This window comes from Parasteatoda tepidariorum, chromosome X2, assembly GCF_043381705.1.
Source record: "Parasteatoda tepidariorum isolate YZ-2023 chromosome X2, CAS_Ptep_4.0, whole genome shotgun sequence".
NCBI classification, from domain to species: domain Eukaryota; kingdom Metazoa; phylum Arthropoda; class Arachnida; order Araneae; family Theridiidae; genus Parasteatoda; species Parasteatoda tepidariorum.
The window spans coordinates 58,680,339-58,698,251 of NC_092215.1; the positions used below are offsets into that span (position 1 = coordinate 58,680,339).

General features: G+C 30.4%; 1 protein-coding gene across 3 annotated transcripts in view; it reads left to right on the forward strand.

The window, feature by feature from the left end:
• LOC107445896 (U6 snRNA methylphosphate capping enzyme Amus) overlaps window positions 1-17,913 on the forward strand; it is a 65,496-nt gene that overhangs the window by 11,061 nt on the left and 36,522 nt on the right. For 2 of the 3 annotated variants that reach the window (XM_016060385.4, XM_071188355.1), the window contains exon 2: window positions 1,154-1,372. The exons of the other annotated variant lie outside the window; for it this stretch is intronic. In XM_016060385.4, coding sequence (XP_015915871.1) covers window positions 1,154-1,372 — 219 coding nt within the window. The remainder of the gene's footprint in view (window positions 1-1,153; window positions 1,373-17,913) is intronic. 3 annotated transcript variants of the gene reach the window in all.

Genomic DNA, 17,913 nt, shown 5'->3' on the forward strand with positions numbered 1-17,913 from the left:
TGTTTCATAAAACTTAATTAAAGACAGTTAACAGTTAAATAGTACTGAAATAGGTGGGTACTTTATTTATGAGCATTTTTATATTATAGACAAGCAAGAGACAGGGGTCCACTCTTTAACATATATTACTAAAATATAATTTAAATATTAAGTGATTATTTGTATATCAAGTGGAGTTGTAAATTTATATAAAAGCACATTTAAAGTATTCAGATCTTCTTTTTTATTATGTTAGCATATTTAAGGAACAAAAGTGGATATTTGGGAGTTGTTTACTGAAAACATTAATTTTAAAAAGAATAGTTAAATGCTAAGAAATACTTTGGAATGGTTTAGTTAATTTCAATTAAGGGCTTAAAATATTATTCAACAAATTAGAAAAAAATGGTTTAATCCAAAACGTATACTGAGTTTAAACCAAAAAACAAATAAACAAACAAACAAAAAAAAAAGTTTTTTTTTTCTTACGTGTTTGGGGTGGCTGACTATATTACAATTGTAACTTTTTGTGTTGTTGCAAAATAAGAAGAAACCATTGTCTGTGTCTTTGAAAATCTTTATTTTCCAAAAACATTTTCCTGAAGCTCAAAAGATCCTGACAAAGAAATTTCAACATTTTCAGGATGTGAAAAATTCTTAACTCTGCATTGCCATGGATTTTATTAAAACTTTGCCCAGGAAAAATAAATGTCTAAAACAGGTTTCTTCTCTGTCTTGACAAATTTTTTTATGTGGTGATAAAATAAAACAAACAATATTTTGATATATCTTTGACCATCAGTTCATATTTTTTTGTAGGAAATATATCTATTTTAATATTAAATATATCTGGGTCTGGATTTTATATCACACTTGGTGGCTTCTTAGCCTTTAGTGCTACCTACATAGTTTTGTAGTAAATTTAACTGCTAGATGTAATAGATCAGGCATTTTCACTGTTAAAAAATCATAATTTTTTAAGAGAAATTTTGAGTTATCTATATTTTAATAATTCAACTGAAGCTTTAAGATTAATAACTTGTATATCTCTTTTTTTTTTGTGTAAGGTTTTAACCTTAAAACAACAGCACTGAGCACATATATATAAATGTAGTAGTGTTAAGATTATATTACCTAATATTATGAAGACAAAAATGAATTTTTATTTGTTTAGGCAAATTATGTTCCAGCTTGCGAAGACTATCTTGAAACACAAAAGCCTGAGTATGATACTATATTGTGCTTGAGAGTGACAAAATGGATTCATTTAAATTTCGGAGATGAAGGTTTAAAATTGACATTTAAAAGGATTTATGCACAACTTCGATTTGGCGGTAGATTGATTTTAGAACCTCAGCCTTGGTTTACTTACTCTGCTAGCAAGAGAATTACAGTGAGTATTTTTGTTTTTATAATATAAATTAACCCGGAGGGAAATTTTACTATGAGGAACTCTACCCTGTAATTAAGTTATATCTTAGAATGTCACAGTCATGTAGTACCACAATCCCGGAGAAACTGATTCTGAGCAAGATATTGCTCTAGTTTTTTTCCACAGCCAATCTTAGCTACTAGGACAATTATTCCAAGTATTAAAAATCAACATTTGTAGACTAAATATAATGCAGAGACTCTAACGCCCGTATTCACCATTGACCCTAACCCTCAGTCAGAGTTCAAAACAGGTTTTATGAGAGCAACTCTAGATCAGAGTCCAAAATTTCATTTCACCGTGTACGTAACTGCGAGTTACTCTAACCCAGAGTTGAGTAACTTTAACCTGAAGATATTCCCGGTTAAAGAAACCGCGCATGCGCAGTAAACGAGTGTTTGTTCATTTTCTTCGTTTTTTTCACTACTTTTTATATTTCAGCTCTCTTTCGTTTGATAATTTTAATTATTTTGAATTTCGATATTTTTTTTTTTGTATTTTTAACCTGCAGATTTCCCCGGTTTGAGCAAACGCTAATATGAAGAAGGAGATTTTTTATTTATTTATGTTTTCAAAAATAACACTTTTGATCTTCGGTTGCTTATGTTCAATGAGGTCAATTTTTTCACTTGATGCAACTATAATTAATTTATATCTTTGCCTTGCCTTCAAAAAAATATAGCATACCATAATATTAATAAAATGAAAATATATTAATAAAATGAAAATTAAATAACACTTTATTTTGATGTTCGGTTGCTTTTTTTATGTTTAATAAGATAATTTTTTTACTAGATGTAACTATAATAAATTTACCGTATTTTTCGGCGAAAGCGCCGCTTCGTCGCAAGCGCCGCACCCAGATAAAAATGAAATTTTAAAAAAAAAGTTATAGTAAGCGCCGCAATGGCGCTAAACCGCGCATATCAGCATCCTTTTAGAAGAGACCTTTAAATTACCATTTTGAATATCTGTATAATAAAAAATTATATTTTTTTATGCGTTTTATAAAGTAAAGTTTTAATTTCTAAATTATAATAAAAAATTTCTTTTTCAGCAAAAAAAAAGCAACAAAAAAAGTTTTCTCTTTCAGCAAAAAAAAGAAGAAAAAAAAGAAAACAACGAAACTATAATAAAAAAAAAAAATCATCTATATTCTTTTTATTTGAAATTTTATTCTGTTGAAGTAACTTATTTCATTTTATCTTTCAAAAATAAAAAAGAAGCTTGAAAAAAAAAAATAAATAAATCTGTGTCAAAGGAAACATCTGTTTCTAAAGCAGTTTAAAATAAAGTGAGAAATAAAAACACTTGCATTTCCAATGAACAAAATAAAGAAATGGAAGTTGAAAAAAACTGATCAATCAATCTTGACAGCTGTGCACTTTACTGATTTGCCCCCAAATTTCCCTCCTCTGTTTGACTATAAATTGGCCACACCCAGTTGACATTGAAGCTACCACATGGACAACAAAATGAATTCTATCCCTTTTGCGGTGTTTTATTCGATTCATTAATTATTTTTATTTTGCCGCTTTTTATTTTTTTTTGTTAATTGTTGCTTGCTTGTTTTTTTTTATCGTTATTAGTTTTTAGCTTGTTTTTTGTTGTTATTCATTGTTAGTTTCTTAGCATTAATTGTTAAAAAAAAAATATTTTTTGAACTTCCCTGTTAGCTTTTTTTCTTTTTCTTGCGAGGTAAGCGTCTTTTGTTAAAACAAAATGTTATCTAAAAGAAAAAATTAGAACTATGATCTCGCTCCAAAGAAGAAACGATTATTTCTTCTTCATAGGATTCTGATTATTTCTTCTTGATTATATTATATAGATTATTATTTTGATTAGTAAAATTTCTCTTAAGATGTGCCAGTTTTAAATTCACCCCATCATAATCTACGATCGAAACTTGACTAAATTTATTGGTTTTTCTGAAATTAACAGTGGAATTGAATTATAGTAATATTTGGGGGCCATATTGGAATTTCCAAACGAGATCCGAAGTTGGGCATTTCGTCAGTCCCGTGAGTGTCGGATTTAGGGTCCTTTTCTTCCTTTTCTGTTCGCTCAAATTACAATTGCCAAGGCGCTAAATAGATTTCTAGCTTGCGATTTTTCCTTAAGCTGGGGGTGGATACAAGATGCATACCTTTTAAATTTTCTCCTTATGCGATGTTTTTTTTAAAATTATTATTTCGTTTATTTATTTTCTTACTGGCTGCTGCGGAAAGTTTGCTAAGAATTGGCGATATTCTGCAGTAGATCGCGATACGGGCGGATATTTCGTCGACTTCGTTATGAATTTTTTTAATAGTCTTTCTCTCAGAAAATTAATAAAACTTTCATTGACAAATTTTTTTGCTACTAAAAAATATTTCGTCGGAAAGGCCGCTGCATCGGAAGCGCCGCATGTAGGAAAAAAACATATTTTTTTTCGATAGCGCCGCGGCTCTTCCGCCGAAAAATACGGTATATCAAATAAATGCTTATTAATAAAATGAAAATTAAATTTTCTTGAGTTAATATCTTCTACAGAAGATGCTATATATATTTCTCAAATTATTATTAGCAGTCGTTACAATACTTAAATAATTTTACACTCGAAAAAAAAAGTCGTGGATAATAAAGATTGCGGCTACAATAATTCAAATTAATAGTGTAAGTAAGAAGGTTGTAAATAATTTAATTAACTTTTACTTATTTTTTTAAAAGAAAGAAAACAATCGAAACTTGAAAGAAATATAAAATTTAAAAAGAAATATAATTCATTAAATGTTTTTAGATTTCGATAATATCTATCGAGATGATAGATCTTGCCCTAAAATAAAAATAATTTAGAGTTGAACTTCCAAAATAATGTGCAATATTTAGATATGAAGATAACGAAAAGAATTTAAAATTTTTTAAATCCATAAAATAAAGCTATTAATTAAGTTTAAAAACATATACATTATTTTAAATTTATATTAGAAATTATGCTGAAATAAATATTACTTAATCAATGCAAATTTTGATCCGAGGTAACATTTTAACTACACAATAATTTGCATCAAATAACTTTGCAAATCAGGAAATTTAGAATTTTATAAGCATAAGATAATCTGCTGAATATTTCGAAAAAATAGGATCATTTGGAAGAGATTTATTGCTTAAAACTACATGAAATTAAAATGCCCGTCTTTAGTTATAATTTTTGATATATAGCCTGACTACTTTATGACATATGGGGCATTTATACGACTGATATATTTCCACTTACAATTATCTAAATAATTAAATTTTTAAAGGCATAATTTTTTTAAAATTTTAAAGTTCGGTAAAGTTTGCTCCGATTATGACATTTTCCTTTAAAAAAAATAGTTATCTTATTCACCATATCACCGACGTCAATTCTCTCTTATCATCAGCAGATGGCAGCACAATAGTAGTCATTTATAACTTCTGAATTATATGAATGTGTTGATTTATGCTTATCTGTACTAAGAAGTTTATTATATACAATTTCATTTAAAATTTAAAAAAAAAAATCTTCTCAATGGTTTAAGTTATCAATAATATGTTATGAAGGGGAAGAAAAAAAAAGATTAAAAATACGCGAATAAGGATGATAATGATGTTAGCATAATCCCCTTGATCATAGTGTAAAATAAAAGCATTAAATAATTGTGCGAAATACAAGTATTTTTAACTGAATTTCAGTTTCATTTCTATGGTTGCTTGCGGCTTTATGATATCCATGATAATAAAGTATCTAAATTCATAATAATAAAGCTCGGATCCTTTTGCTCATCAATACAAGTCAGTTAGGAAAATGAAACTAAACATATTTTTTATTTGATCAGTAAAAGAGAGATTCAAATTTAATTACTCGATGCAATATTTTCTTCTTCTTTTAATAGAAATTTTTTTTTAAAAATAGCAATGAAAATTGAAAACAAACGCTGTTAATACGGCTATAAATCTACTGCCTGTTACTGCCAGTCAAGTAACCCGCAGTTAAGAAACCGACGGTCAAAAAATAATGGTGGAATCGCTTTTTAACTCTTGGTCAAAGTTTCCAAACCGAGGGTTTCGGAACTGGGAGTTGCGCGTTAGGTCAGAGTCAACGGTGAATACGGGGGTAAGTATTATGGATTCTCAGTAGTTTCTAGACAATTTTGGCTGTTACTGTGGCCAGTGTGAACTAAAAGTTACTTAATCTAATTGTAAGGAGTTATAAAGCTGTAATGCCTAATCTAGAAAAAAAGTCTTGTTTTGAATGTTCTTTTTTCCCCCAGCCATTTAGCCTGGCTGTTTCAATTTCTATTCATTGATATATAGCACACATGTGAGTAATAACAAATTTTCAAATATGTGTTATTACTTTTTGCCATACCCAATTAACAATTATTCCATGGCGAATCTACTTGGGTTTCTGATTGTTATGGGGTAGCTATTTATAGTTTTTAAGCTATTTCCCCAAGGTCTATCAAACGCCAAGATACTTAACCCTCTCATTCCCGAATTTTTCATTTCAGTAATAAAAAATATTTAGATATACTATCTCAGGATTGGGGTGTTATAATTTATTTGAAAGTTTTTGTCTCGTTTAGTCGAAAATTGGTGTCTGTGAGAAGATATGCATTTATGGAATATTTTATCGATTTAATTTTAATCATGGAAGGACAGAATATTCTAACTTCATTTATAAGGTATAAGAAGATATGAAATAATACAAACCTTTCCAGTATTGTATTATACCTACTCGTCAAAATAAACACAATGTCAGGCTTTCACTTCTTTCTTGAATCCTCCATTGTCTTCCAAAGAGATGATATTCTTTTAACTATCTTGAATGGCCTACCACCTAGTGTAGTTTCCAAGAACTGTTTTGAGTCTGAAAATGAAGACTACATGCAAATTACAGCATAAATGTGAATCTGAATAACTTTAAAATGTAAATATATCTATATGTTCTCATATGAAGCCCATATGCATGAGAGGGTTATCACGATTGCAATTTACGTTTATAATTTATCACTTTTTCACATGACAATTTAACTCTAAGGCTACATTTTTCCGATCAGTTTTTCAGCTATTTCCACTATTTTAAAACTAGAGTAACTAGATACTCAAATTTTAAATTTGAGTTAAAATTTTTTGGTGGGTCTGATTTATGACAATTCCATCTTTAATCCAAGTTATTTTTAGTTCATTTCCACAAGATTTTTTAAATTCCGAAATTTTTATGATATTTCAACATTTAAATTTCAGATATGAGTAATCACTTTTGACGCACTCGATTCACGATCAATGTCAGTGAGAGCTTAATTTAAGCAATGATACTTGAGAAACATATTAAATCAACTGAAAATATTTAATGAAAGTAAAAATAAAATAGAACTTAAGAATAAGAACGAATGATATGAGCGTCGGAACAACACAGTGTTTGTAAACAGACTGATGAGTTTCTGGAAGTTATAGTGGAGTGATATTTTCACATCCCCACTTTACGAAAGTCCCAATACAATACTGAATATTTTTAATTGTTCACTAGTCACTGGTTTGGTGAGTACATCAGCAGCATTTGATTTCGAATCAATGTAGCACAACTGAATCAGTCCAAGCTCGACTTTTTCTCTTATGAAATTGTGACGAATGTCTATGTGCTTCACTCCAGATGATAGCATGGGGTTGATACTGATCTTTATAGCACTTTGATTGTCAGAGTATAATTTTATTGCATTCATCTTTTGGTTGAACAGTTCCTCTTTGAGTTGTTTAATCTGCAGTAATTCTTGTGATGCTGCACAAATGGCCATGTATTCAGCCTCCACTGTTGATAAGGCAACTGTTTGTTGTTTTTTGGAGTTCCAAATTATGGCACAATTTGATTTGCAGGAGACAAAGCCTGTTGTTGATTTTCTGTCGTCTTTGTCGTTGGCCCAGTCTGAGTCAGTGTAATCTTGTCCATTTTTCCGGAAAGTTAGTTTTTTGGATAATGTACCTTTTAGGTATCTAAAAATTCTTTTGACATCCAATGAGGTTTTCCTGGGTTGTTGGCATATCTACTAACTACCCCCACTGCAAATGCAATGTCTGGACGTGTTCCTTGAGCTGCATATATTAGACTTCCGACTGTTTCTCTATATGGTATGTGTCCTATCTCTTGCCTTTCTTTTTCATTTTCCAGAGACATTTCTTTGGTTAGTACTTAATCAGTTGGGAAAGGTGTTGCTGTTTCTTTGCAATCTTGCATGTTAAATCTTTTGAGCATGTCTCTGATATAGGTGCTTTGGTCTAAACTGATGATTCCTTTTTTACGATCTCTTGTGATGGTCATTCCAAGAATGTGGTGAGCATCTCGAAATCTTTCATTTTAAAGTGTTGTTTTAGTTTCGTTTTAAGGTTTTCTTTTTGCTTATGGTCATTAGACAGAATCAACAAGTCCCCTACATAGACGGCAACTATTAAAATTTTTCCTTTCTTGTTTGAAATAAAGATGCAAGGGTCGGCTTTTGATCTGGAAAGCCCTATGTCTTTGAAGGTTTCAGCTAGTTCCATGTACCGAATTCTACTTACTTGTTTTAGTCCATATATTGATTTGTTCAGTTTGCAGTATCTGTGAGGAAAATATTCAGGGAGGGCAGGGAGTTCCATGTAAATTTCTTCTTCCAGCTTTGGGTGTAGGAATGCTGCTACAGCATCCATTTGATCTAAATCAAGATCCAAGTTGGCTGCTTGAGCAATGAGAAAACGGATAGAACTGTTTCTGAATGTAGGTGAGAAGGTTTCCTCATAGTCTCCATATTTTTGAGAGCATCCTTTAGCTACCAGACGTACCTTGTATCTTTCTGTTTCGCCATTTGACTTGAATTTTGTTTTGAATGTCCATCTACTCTTAATGGCTTTTCTTCCAGGTGGTAAATCACGAAGTTCCCATGTACAATTTAGTTTGTGAGCTTCGATCTCTTCTTCCAGGGTAGCTTTCCATTTCTGAGCTTCGTCAGATTGCATAGCATCTTCATAAGTTTCTGGATCCTGAGCTCTGCAGAGATTTGCTTGTTTCACAATGAAGTCATCGTTAAAGATTTTTCTGTTAGGTACTGTAGCTCTCTCTTCGGGCATCTATTTGTGTCTTGAGTAGAAGGATCTTCATCTTCACTATCTGAAAACTTGTCTGTCATGTCTGGTTTCTCTGTTATGGTTGGAGTGGAAATGTTTTCGATTTCATTCATGTCTGCAGTTTGGGATTCTGTTGACGTTGAGTCATCTGCTTTATTTAAAAAGTCATTTTCAAGGAATCTGACATCTCCATCTCGACTAAAGAAAACTTTCTTCGTAGAAGGATTAAAAAATCGGTATTTTTTTGTTTCTTCACTGTATCCAACAAAGATGCCTACTTTGGCTTTTGGATCAAACTTTTTTCTGTTCACATCAGGGATATGTACCATGACATTGCGTCCAAAGACTTTTAGGTGGGAGAGGTTTGGTTTCTTTCCTGACCAGGCCTCTTCAGGTGTCATGTTTTTCAATGCTTTTGTGGGTGATCTATTCTTTAAGTAGTTCGCTGTGTAAACAGCTTTGGCCCATAGTTCAGTTGAAAGTCCTGAATCAATTAGCATAGTACGAGATTTCTCAACTGAAGTTCTGTTCCAGCGTTCTGAAGTCCCATTTTGTTCTAGAGATCTTGGCACAGTTGTTTGATGTCTGATGCCACAAAGCTTTAGGCAGTTCTTAAGATCAGTGTTAACGTATTCATCTCCATTGTCAGATCTTAAAGTTTTTATTTTACTGTTGGTTTGATTCTCAACAAGAGCTTTAAAGTTCACGAAAGTTTCTTTTATTTGATTTTTACTTTTGAGGAAATAAACAAAAGATTTTATTGAAAAATCATCAGCGAATGTTAGAAAATAACATGCTCCTGCAATAGACAATGTTTGCATTGGCCCACACAGATCTGAATGCACAAGTTCTAGAATGCAGTTAGTTTTGGTTTTAGATTCTTTAGGAAAAGGTATTCTTGAAAGTTTTCCCTCGATACATGTAGTACAAGTGTCAGATTTACTAGTGTCACAGATAATTCCAGTGCAGTGGACATTTTATTTATTAAAATGTTCATATCTCTTCTTTTTAAGTGAGCAAGTCTACAGTGCCAGATGTTTTGAGAGTTTAGTATGGCAGTTGATGCAGAAAAGTTAGCAGTGTCCAACACATATGGTCCATTATTTTCTGATGCAGTAGCAATTACATTTTTAGTTGGAATAATTTTGGAATCCAATATCTTACATCCTTCAGAGTCAAAAATTATAGGCTTACCCTTTTTGGCGATTTGAGAAATGGAGAGCAGGTTAGTGGTAAGTTCCGGAGCATGTATAACATCACCAGCTGTGACAGTACTGTTATTTAATGCAATATCCGCTGTTCCAATACCTATTGCTGGAACCACGTTGCCATTGGCTATGTCAATTTTTCTGTTTCTACCAGGTTTTAAAGTTTGTATCCAGTCCCCTCTCGGTGTCATATGAGCATTACAACTAGAATCCAGATACAGTACAGAACCTGTTATCCGGAAATCGGAAAACCAAAAAACCGGATTGAAAATTTATACATTTTCCCGCCATTAAAAAAATTTTTTTTTTTTCCCTCTTAAGATTTTAGGATTTTTCTTTCTTTTTAGAAAGATGTTTTCCTTACCATCATTTTGGAAATAATCATTAGTGTATTACTTCATCGTTTTTTCTTCTTTTTAAGATTATTTCCTAAATTTTTTTTTAGTTGGGTTTAACAATAAAAAAAAAACTGCTCTTTGTAGTGATTCAGAAAACCGGTAAAATCAGTTATCCGGAATAGCGATGGTCCCGATCGTTCCGTATAATCGGTTCCCTACTGTACCAGTATGTAGGCAGGTTATCTTTAGAGTTCTACAGATGTGAAAAAGCCAGCTGTATTTTCTCTGTTTTCAACTTTCGTGTGTTCTGTTTTTTTGGTTTTGGACAGGAATGACTATAATGCAATTGTAGCATATTTTTTTTTTAGAGTCTTTATTCTTTGGTTTATTAGCAAATTTCCGGGATTTTCCATAAAATGCAATTTCAGAACAATCTGTTGATTTTGAACACAAATCTTTCACATTTTCTTGTACTAGCAAATTTTTGACAAAATCAACTGTAATGGCTTGATTTGAGCCTTGTATTCCGAGAATGAGTGGTCTGAATTTTTCTGGTATTCCTTCAAGTATTATTCCACCAACAGTTTCACTATCTAGTGGCTTCCCGATACTTTCGAGTTGTTTGTGATGTTGTCAATATACGTTGACATCGATGAGCAATCTTCATATTTTGTTCAAAATAGCTTTGAATACAGTCCAATTCTTCTAATTACCCCTTTAGCTTCATAGGTATTCTGTAGTGACGTCCAGGCTTCCTTAGCTGTGTTTGCTTTCTTGGTTTCGGCTGACGCTGTCGGTTTAATTGATAAATATATTTTTGCCAGTGTTCTCCTATCTAATTCTGGATCAATTTCTTCATTTCTTATCGGTTCAATGCATCCCCAAAGTCCAGCAGCAACTAAGAAATTTTTCATTAGAAATTTCCAATCGGAATAATTCGAGCCATCAAGATGTTTCGATTCTGAAAGTCCCCCACTCGACGTAGAAACAAGTGTTCTTCGAACATTTAATTGAGTCTGTAAATCTTCAATTTGTTGCTGCAATTCTTTAATTGCATTTGCTTCAGCCATTTTTCGATGTTAGAAGTGATTTCAACTAACAAGTGATGAAAAGAAACTGACCTGTTCTGTTATTTCCAACACTTTTGATTGCCGAATTCGTTCTTAAGTGTTCCTTCTAGTTGATTAATATTTCCATTTCTTGACCCAGAACCTGTCAGTGAGAGCTTAATTTAAGCAATGATATGTGAGAAACATATTAAATCAACTGATGCGGTGTTTGTAAACATACTGATGAGTTTCGACGATGGCTCTGCCAGATTCAGTTTCTGACAGTTATAGTGGAGTTGAGTGATATTTTCACAATTTTCTGATATTTTTTCGGCGCTAGTTTCTTTTATTGTTGCCATTTCCACTTTGTAACTCTGACTCATCTGTTGTTAAGTAATTGCAGTATTTCAGCTTAAACCCATGTTGTTTTCTGATCATTTTTCAGCAGTTATTACAATTATTAATTGTGTTATTAGCCCTTTTCAACTAGCTTTTAAAATTTTGATGCTTTGAATCCAATGTTGCAGCACGCAAAATTTTTTAAATGTGTAAAAATTTCCTTTTTTTTTTGTCACAAATTATTTCATGATGTCTTAAATTTTTCTGAGACATATATTTTGCTTCAAAACTTCTGAAAACCCTGACCAGTGATTGTAGTTTCCGCACAGCTGGTGGATTAGTTCACTCTTTCTGTTATACTAGAGCAGAGGTTCCTAAACTGCTCCTCAAAAAAATTTCACTGTGCTATGTTTAGGATAAGTTTAAAATTATGCAGTATTACAAATATTTTTAGAAAGGAGTTTTGAAAGATATTTGAATACTTCAAAGTAAATAGAGTAAAAATTGTTAATAAATGAACAGGTGAGACAGACTATATAAACACAAGTCAGCTTTTAATGTGTAAGTTTCGCATGTGTTATTCCACTAAACAAATTCATGCCTAACGACAACACTTGATAACATCTGATTGTCAGTAGAACTTAATCCAACTATGTAAATCAAAATAACCTTCTCCTTTTCAATGAATGTGTGTTTAATGAAAGCAGGTAAAAATTCTTGACAAATGGTAAGTGGAGTAAAACTTAGATTTCATGTCTCCTGTGAATAATGATTTTCACTTTTCAAGTCTTTTCATCTTCATCTCTTTTCATTTTCTATGTCAGTAATGTAAGAAAATCCTGGTGCTTAAAGCAGCACTGCAGAAACTAAAATTTTTTTTCTCCAAAGACTTGAGGAACAAGAGAGAAATGGATACCTTAGAATTGTTGGGAAATTCATTGTGTACTTTAAGACAAAAAAAAGGAGTGAAGAAACAAATGAGATTTTTTCTTTAAAATAATTTAATTTTTTCTCCTTTCATAAATAAATTACACCTTAGTTTTATATTGTATTTACCATTTAACAAAATATATTTAATTTTGTGGGCATTTAACTTTTAGTTTTTATGGTAACTTTTATGTCCCTAAAATGGTGGCGTCCTGTTATTTACGGCTTTTTTTTTTGTCCTGTCCAACTAGAGTTGTTAAATCAAGGTTCTACTATATCGGAATAATAAAATCAAAATTTCTGGACAATTTTGGGCAAACATTTTTTGAAGTGAAAAAAAATATGAACATACCTTGTCAAGTCTCCTGTATTTTAGGACTATCTCTTGTTTACCCGCATATTCTCAAATTTCTCCGTATTTGTTGATGAAATTTTTAAAAAAAAAATTGGCAATAAAATATTCACTAATGGCAAAAATACTTCTCTTATTCCTTAACAGATTTTGCTATTGCCTGTACTGCAGTATGTTGAGTATTTATAGTTTAAGTAATTATAAATAATTGTTTAAAAAAATCTTCTTTAGATTAAGATTTATATACATATTTTTTACTTCGCTAATTGTATGTGCTTATAATATTTCCAAATTTGAATTGTTCTTTTTGACTTACGTGATTATGCATGATGTATCAAAACTTCATTCGTAACCTAAAAAATGTTGCTAGTAAAATTATTTTATTTCTTCAATGTTGGAAGGCATGTATGAGAATGATTTGAATTATTTTTTTATGTATGTTTAATGTTAAAATCTAATGTTTTGCATGCTTAAGGGTGTCTTGGAGTCATAAAAAACTTCGATGAAACACTTGGACAAATATAACCAGGTGTTTAAAATTATGCAGTATTACAAATATTTTTAGAAAGGAGTTTTGAAAGATATTTGAATACTTCAAAGTAAATAGAGTAAAAATTGTTAATAAATGAACAGGTGAGACAGACTATATAAACACAAGTCAGCTTTTAATGTGTAAGTTTCGCATGTGTTATTCCACTAAACAAATTCATGCCTAACGACAACACTTGATAACATCTGATTGTCAGTAGAACTTAATCCAACTATGTAAATCAAAATAACCTTCTCCTTTTCAATGAATGTGTGTTTAATGAAAGCAGGTAAAAATTCTTGACAAATGGTAAGTGGAGTAAAACTTAGATTTCATGTCTCCTGTGAATAATGATTTTCACTTTTCAAGTCTTTTCATCTTCATCTCTTTTCATTTTCTATGTCAGTAATGTAAGAAAATCCTGGTGCTTAAAGCAGCACTGCAGAAACTAAAATTTTTTTTCTCCAAAGACTTGAGGAACAAGAGAGAAATGGATACCTTAGAATTGTTGGGAAATTCATTGTGTACTTTAAGACAAAAAAAAGGAGTGAAGAAACAAATGAGATTNATATATATATATATATTGTTCAATTTATAATTACACATAGATATCAATCTTTTTACTGATTATCGCATTTTACTAAAATTAGATATAACTTTTTTTTAAAAAAGTTACAATTCCTTCATACAATAAATGTTTAAAAAATGTAAAAAAATGCATGTATACGAAACATAAAAAATATTAAATTAATGACCAGGTTAATCAAATGAAGAAATCTCCACTCGACATGTTTTTGGATGAATACTTCGATTTGTACTTCTCACTTATACATAAATCGTCCCACAGAATTAGAAGACGAAGAACTTCGCAATTATCATATTTTTCAGTCTTTGTTGTCATGCTTTTTTTTTTCTGTTCTGTTTTTTCTCTGTCACTTCCAGTATGTAGTAGGGATAATAAGATGAACAAAACATAGCAGCCATTGAACAGGCATGCTAACTCATTATAGTCAAAATTTACCTCAGACAAATTTCTCCATTAATTTTACTCTAAAAAAAAAACTTTTGTTATTTATTTAAATTACCTTTGACTTTAACATATTTAATCTCATAAAAATATTACAAAAGTGTAACGATAAACAAAATAAACACGACACATGGTTTTAGATGTGGACCTTGCGCTAAAATACCTTCTATGTTGTTCCTTGAGCTTACCTGATGAAACAAATCAAAAAAATATTTCATTATTAAAGAATCTACAATAAACGACGGTTTTAATTAAATCTAAAATTATATTTTTCAATTTTCTTTAAAAAATATTAGGAATTTCGGTTTTAAAGTCATGTTTTACGAAGCATATTTGAAAAAGGCATTTTGAAACAAAATGTATTATTATTATCGCTCGATATTGGATAACTCGTTTTCATCAATTTACTAAAAAATAAAATTAGCTTTAAAAAAAACATTAGTAGCATTTTTATTAATGTAGGATAGGAATTTTTAAACAAACAATCTTTGATTCTTAGGGAATGTTTCTATCACTTCGTCATATTGTCCTCATCAGTAGTATGGGCAAAGAATATAGATATATTCTTTGGTATGGGATCCTTCAACACCCCAGATCTTTCCTTCTTTTTTTGAGCCAGAGTTACATAAGAGCAATGATCACCTTGCTTTAGTCTGCTTTGTTTTGATCCTTTACCATTATATTCTGCATTTCATTCGTCTGTAATTATATTAAAAATTAACACTACCTATCTCATGCAACTAGTTTTTGCAGGGGTAGTAGCAAAGTTTTTTAAAATTTTAGGGTAAGTTTAGGAACTTTTTTCAAAAAATTTTAGGGGAAATATATGATTTTGCTAGGATAAAAACAGATCACACGGTAGTTTATTACATAACAGAAGATTATTCTTATTCATCGAAACATATCATAAATAATTGTAAGTCATAAAATAAAGCTCTGAAATTTAATAAGTCAAGAATGAAATCTCTAAAGTGTAAAAATGAAATTTCAACTTTACATATTACCTATCAGAAATTAAGTGCATAATTCAGGAACAGGCAAAAGTGAGAATAAATCAAGAGAAAAAATAAATTAACACCAACTTGGATTTTTATTTAATTTTTACCTTCTTAATCAAAACTTTATTATTACCCTTTACCTTACTTTATTAAGAAAAACTATTGTGTGATATTATTAGATTTCAAATCAGCAATTTATATTAGAANACTGTATCAACTTAAATATTAACAAAAATAATACTGTCTTAAATTGTATATACTTTAAACAATTTAAATTATCATATCTCTGATACTTATATGTACTATTAAAGTACACATAAAAGTTTCCAAAATTTTATATCAGATAAAATTGAAGGAAATCATGACAAAAATATTACTAACTAAAGTTATATATACTGTAAACAATTCCCTTTCTCATCCTCTGTGATGTTTATATAAACAATAAAAGTATTAAAAAAATAGTCCGAAAAATCAGAACAAATGATCTGCATACCTTTAATTAAAATTATTACCATAAATTAAAATTCTTTTTCGATTCTATAGTAATTTTTAAAAAAAAGAACCTTCCTTTCTAAAATAGAATACGTTTTTATTTGATTTTTATTTAATTTTTACCTTCTTAATCAAAACTTTATTATTACTCTTTAAATTACCTTATTAAGAAAAACTATTGTGTGATTTTTTTAGATTTCAAATCAGCAATTTATATTAAAAGTTAGAGAAAAACAAATTAATTATGATCATTTTGCTAATATATTCCTGATATGATTTGTAAGATTCTTTTACTGCCCTCAATAGTGTTGTGGTGATCTTCACCACTCCTCCATAATTTCGAATGGTATCTTTGATTAGTCTAAGAGACATAATAGTATTCTCATGGGGACTCACATTAAGCATTGCTTTATTTATCGAAAAACCTCTCTCAGGATCAGAATTCCCATGTGGCAAAATTAAAACAGTTTTAATTAATGTAGTTAAATTCTTATATTTTAGATTATTGCTGTTTTATTTATATTTAGCCTATAACTCTAATTTTTTAGGAACACCAACAAAATTTTATCAGATTTTTAGGAATTTTATGGTTTGCACATAGTTTTAGGAATTTTATGAATTTTAGGGGGAATGCGACCCCTGTTTTTGACAAAGTTAGGTGTCTGTTTTATATCATTGTAATCTTGTCTTTCATCACATAAGAACTAGTTTCTTCTTTCAACATCCTTTTTTACCATTATTGATATTGTCTTACAATTTTAAGAACTTACTGACTAGAGTCTTTGATCTTGAAACTCCTATCTTTATTATCGCAATAGCACGAATATTTATTGAAGAAAAAGCTTCTATCTGTTCTTTTCATAATCAATTAATCTCTTTACCTTTGGCAATTTTCACAAAGAGCACCAAAACTTCGAAAAAATACAATAAAAAATGCGAAAAAATACAATAAAAAATGTATGGCAAATTTGTAAATAGAAGTGTTTTCACAATCTTCGTAGTTGCCTAAATATTACAAATAGCCTTTAAGTTTTTACTCAGGCTAAAATACTGATTTTGAGCATAAATTTTTTTTCTGTAAGTTACATAACTACAAATCTTGCTTGTAGCGTTATTTCTTAATAAATACTTTAAAAATTAAATAAAAGGGATTTAAATTGTATTTTTTAATTTTCTTAAAATGCTTTCACTAGCCTGAAAGTTTTCACTCAGACGGTACTTTATGTTGTATTCCATTAGAGATACTGCCGACTGGCCTGTGTAGGGGGCAGGGAACTGTCTTTGCATCAGAAAGGTACTGGGTTCGAATCCCGGGCAAGGCATGGATGTTTCTTTCTCTCTCTGTGTGTTCTATGTCCTTTCTCCTTTGTGTGTGAATGTGACCCGCTCTATAAACGGGTTGTGGTTGTGTGAATGGCGTGGCAGAAGTCTAATTCCTGGCAACAGATGGCGCCACTGAAAAACAGGAACAATTGCACCCCCACTGCCTAAACATGCATATGACGACAAAAAAAAAATAAATAAATTGGAGATACTACAATTTATTTGTAATTTTCTGTGCACTTAATAGTACTTTTTCATAGAATTGTGTGCAGGATGTTCTGTAAAGACTACTCCTTCTATAAATTTCTAGAATTCTTGTCACAAATGAGGTAAAAAAAAGGATCACAAATTAACACTTTAGGGGAGAAAAAGAAAATAAAAACATGACCAATCATCAATTGAGAAGGTGAGATTAGAAATGTGTGTTTAGTTGCAGAAAAAACATAGAGGAATTGAAAGACACTTATTTGAGACACTTCAAATTAAATTCGGCAATCAAACTGGATTTAAAGTTTTAATTCCGTTTCTTCGATTTTCTTCGAAGTAATTCTTACGATTTTCTTATTGTTTTTTCCCGCACTTAAATGATAGTTTGCGATTCCTAATTTGTATATTCTTTTAACTTAATTCTTAAAGTTGATTTTAAAATTATATATGAGGATGTAGATTACGGAACACTGCGCATCATAGAGACAAGGTGTTTCAGTTTTCATAATTATATATTGAATGTTAGTAAGAGATATTGATTTGATTGTGAAATATAATTTTCTTCTGTTTGATGTCATGTTTTTGTCATACATTAAGAAAAAGTTACTTTTA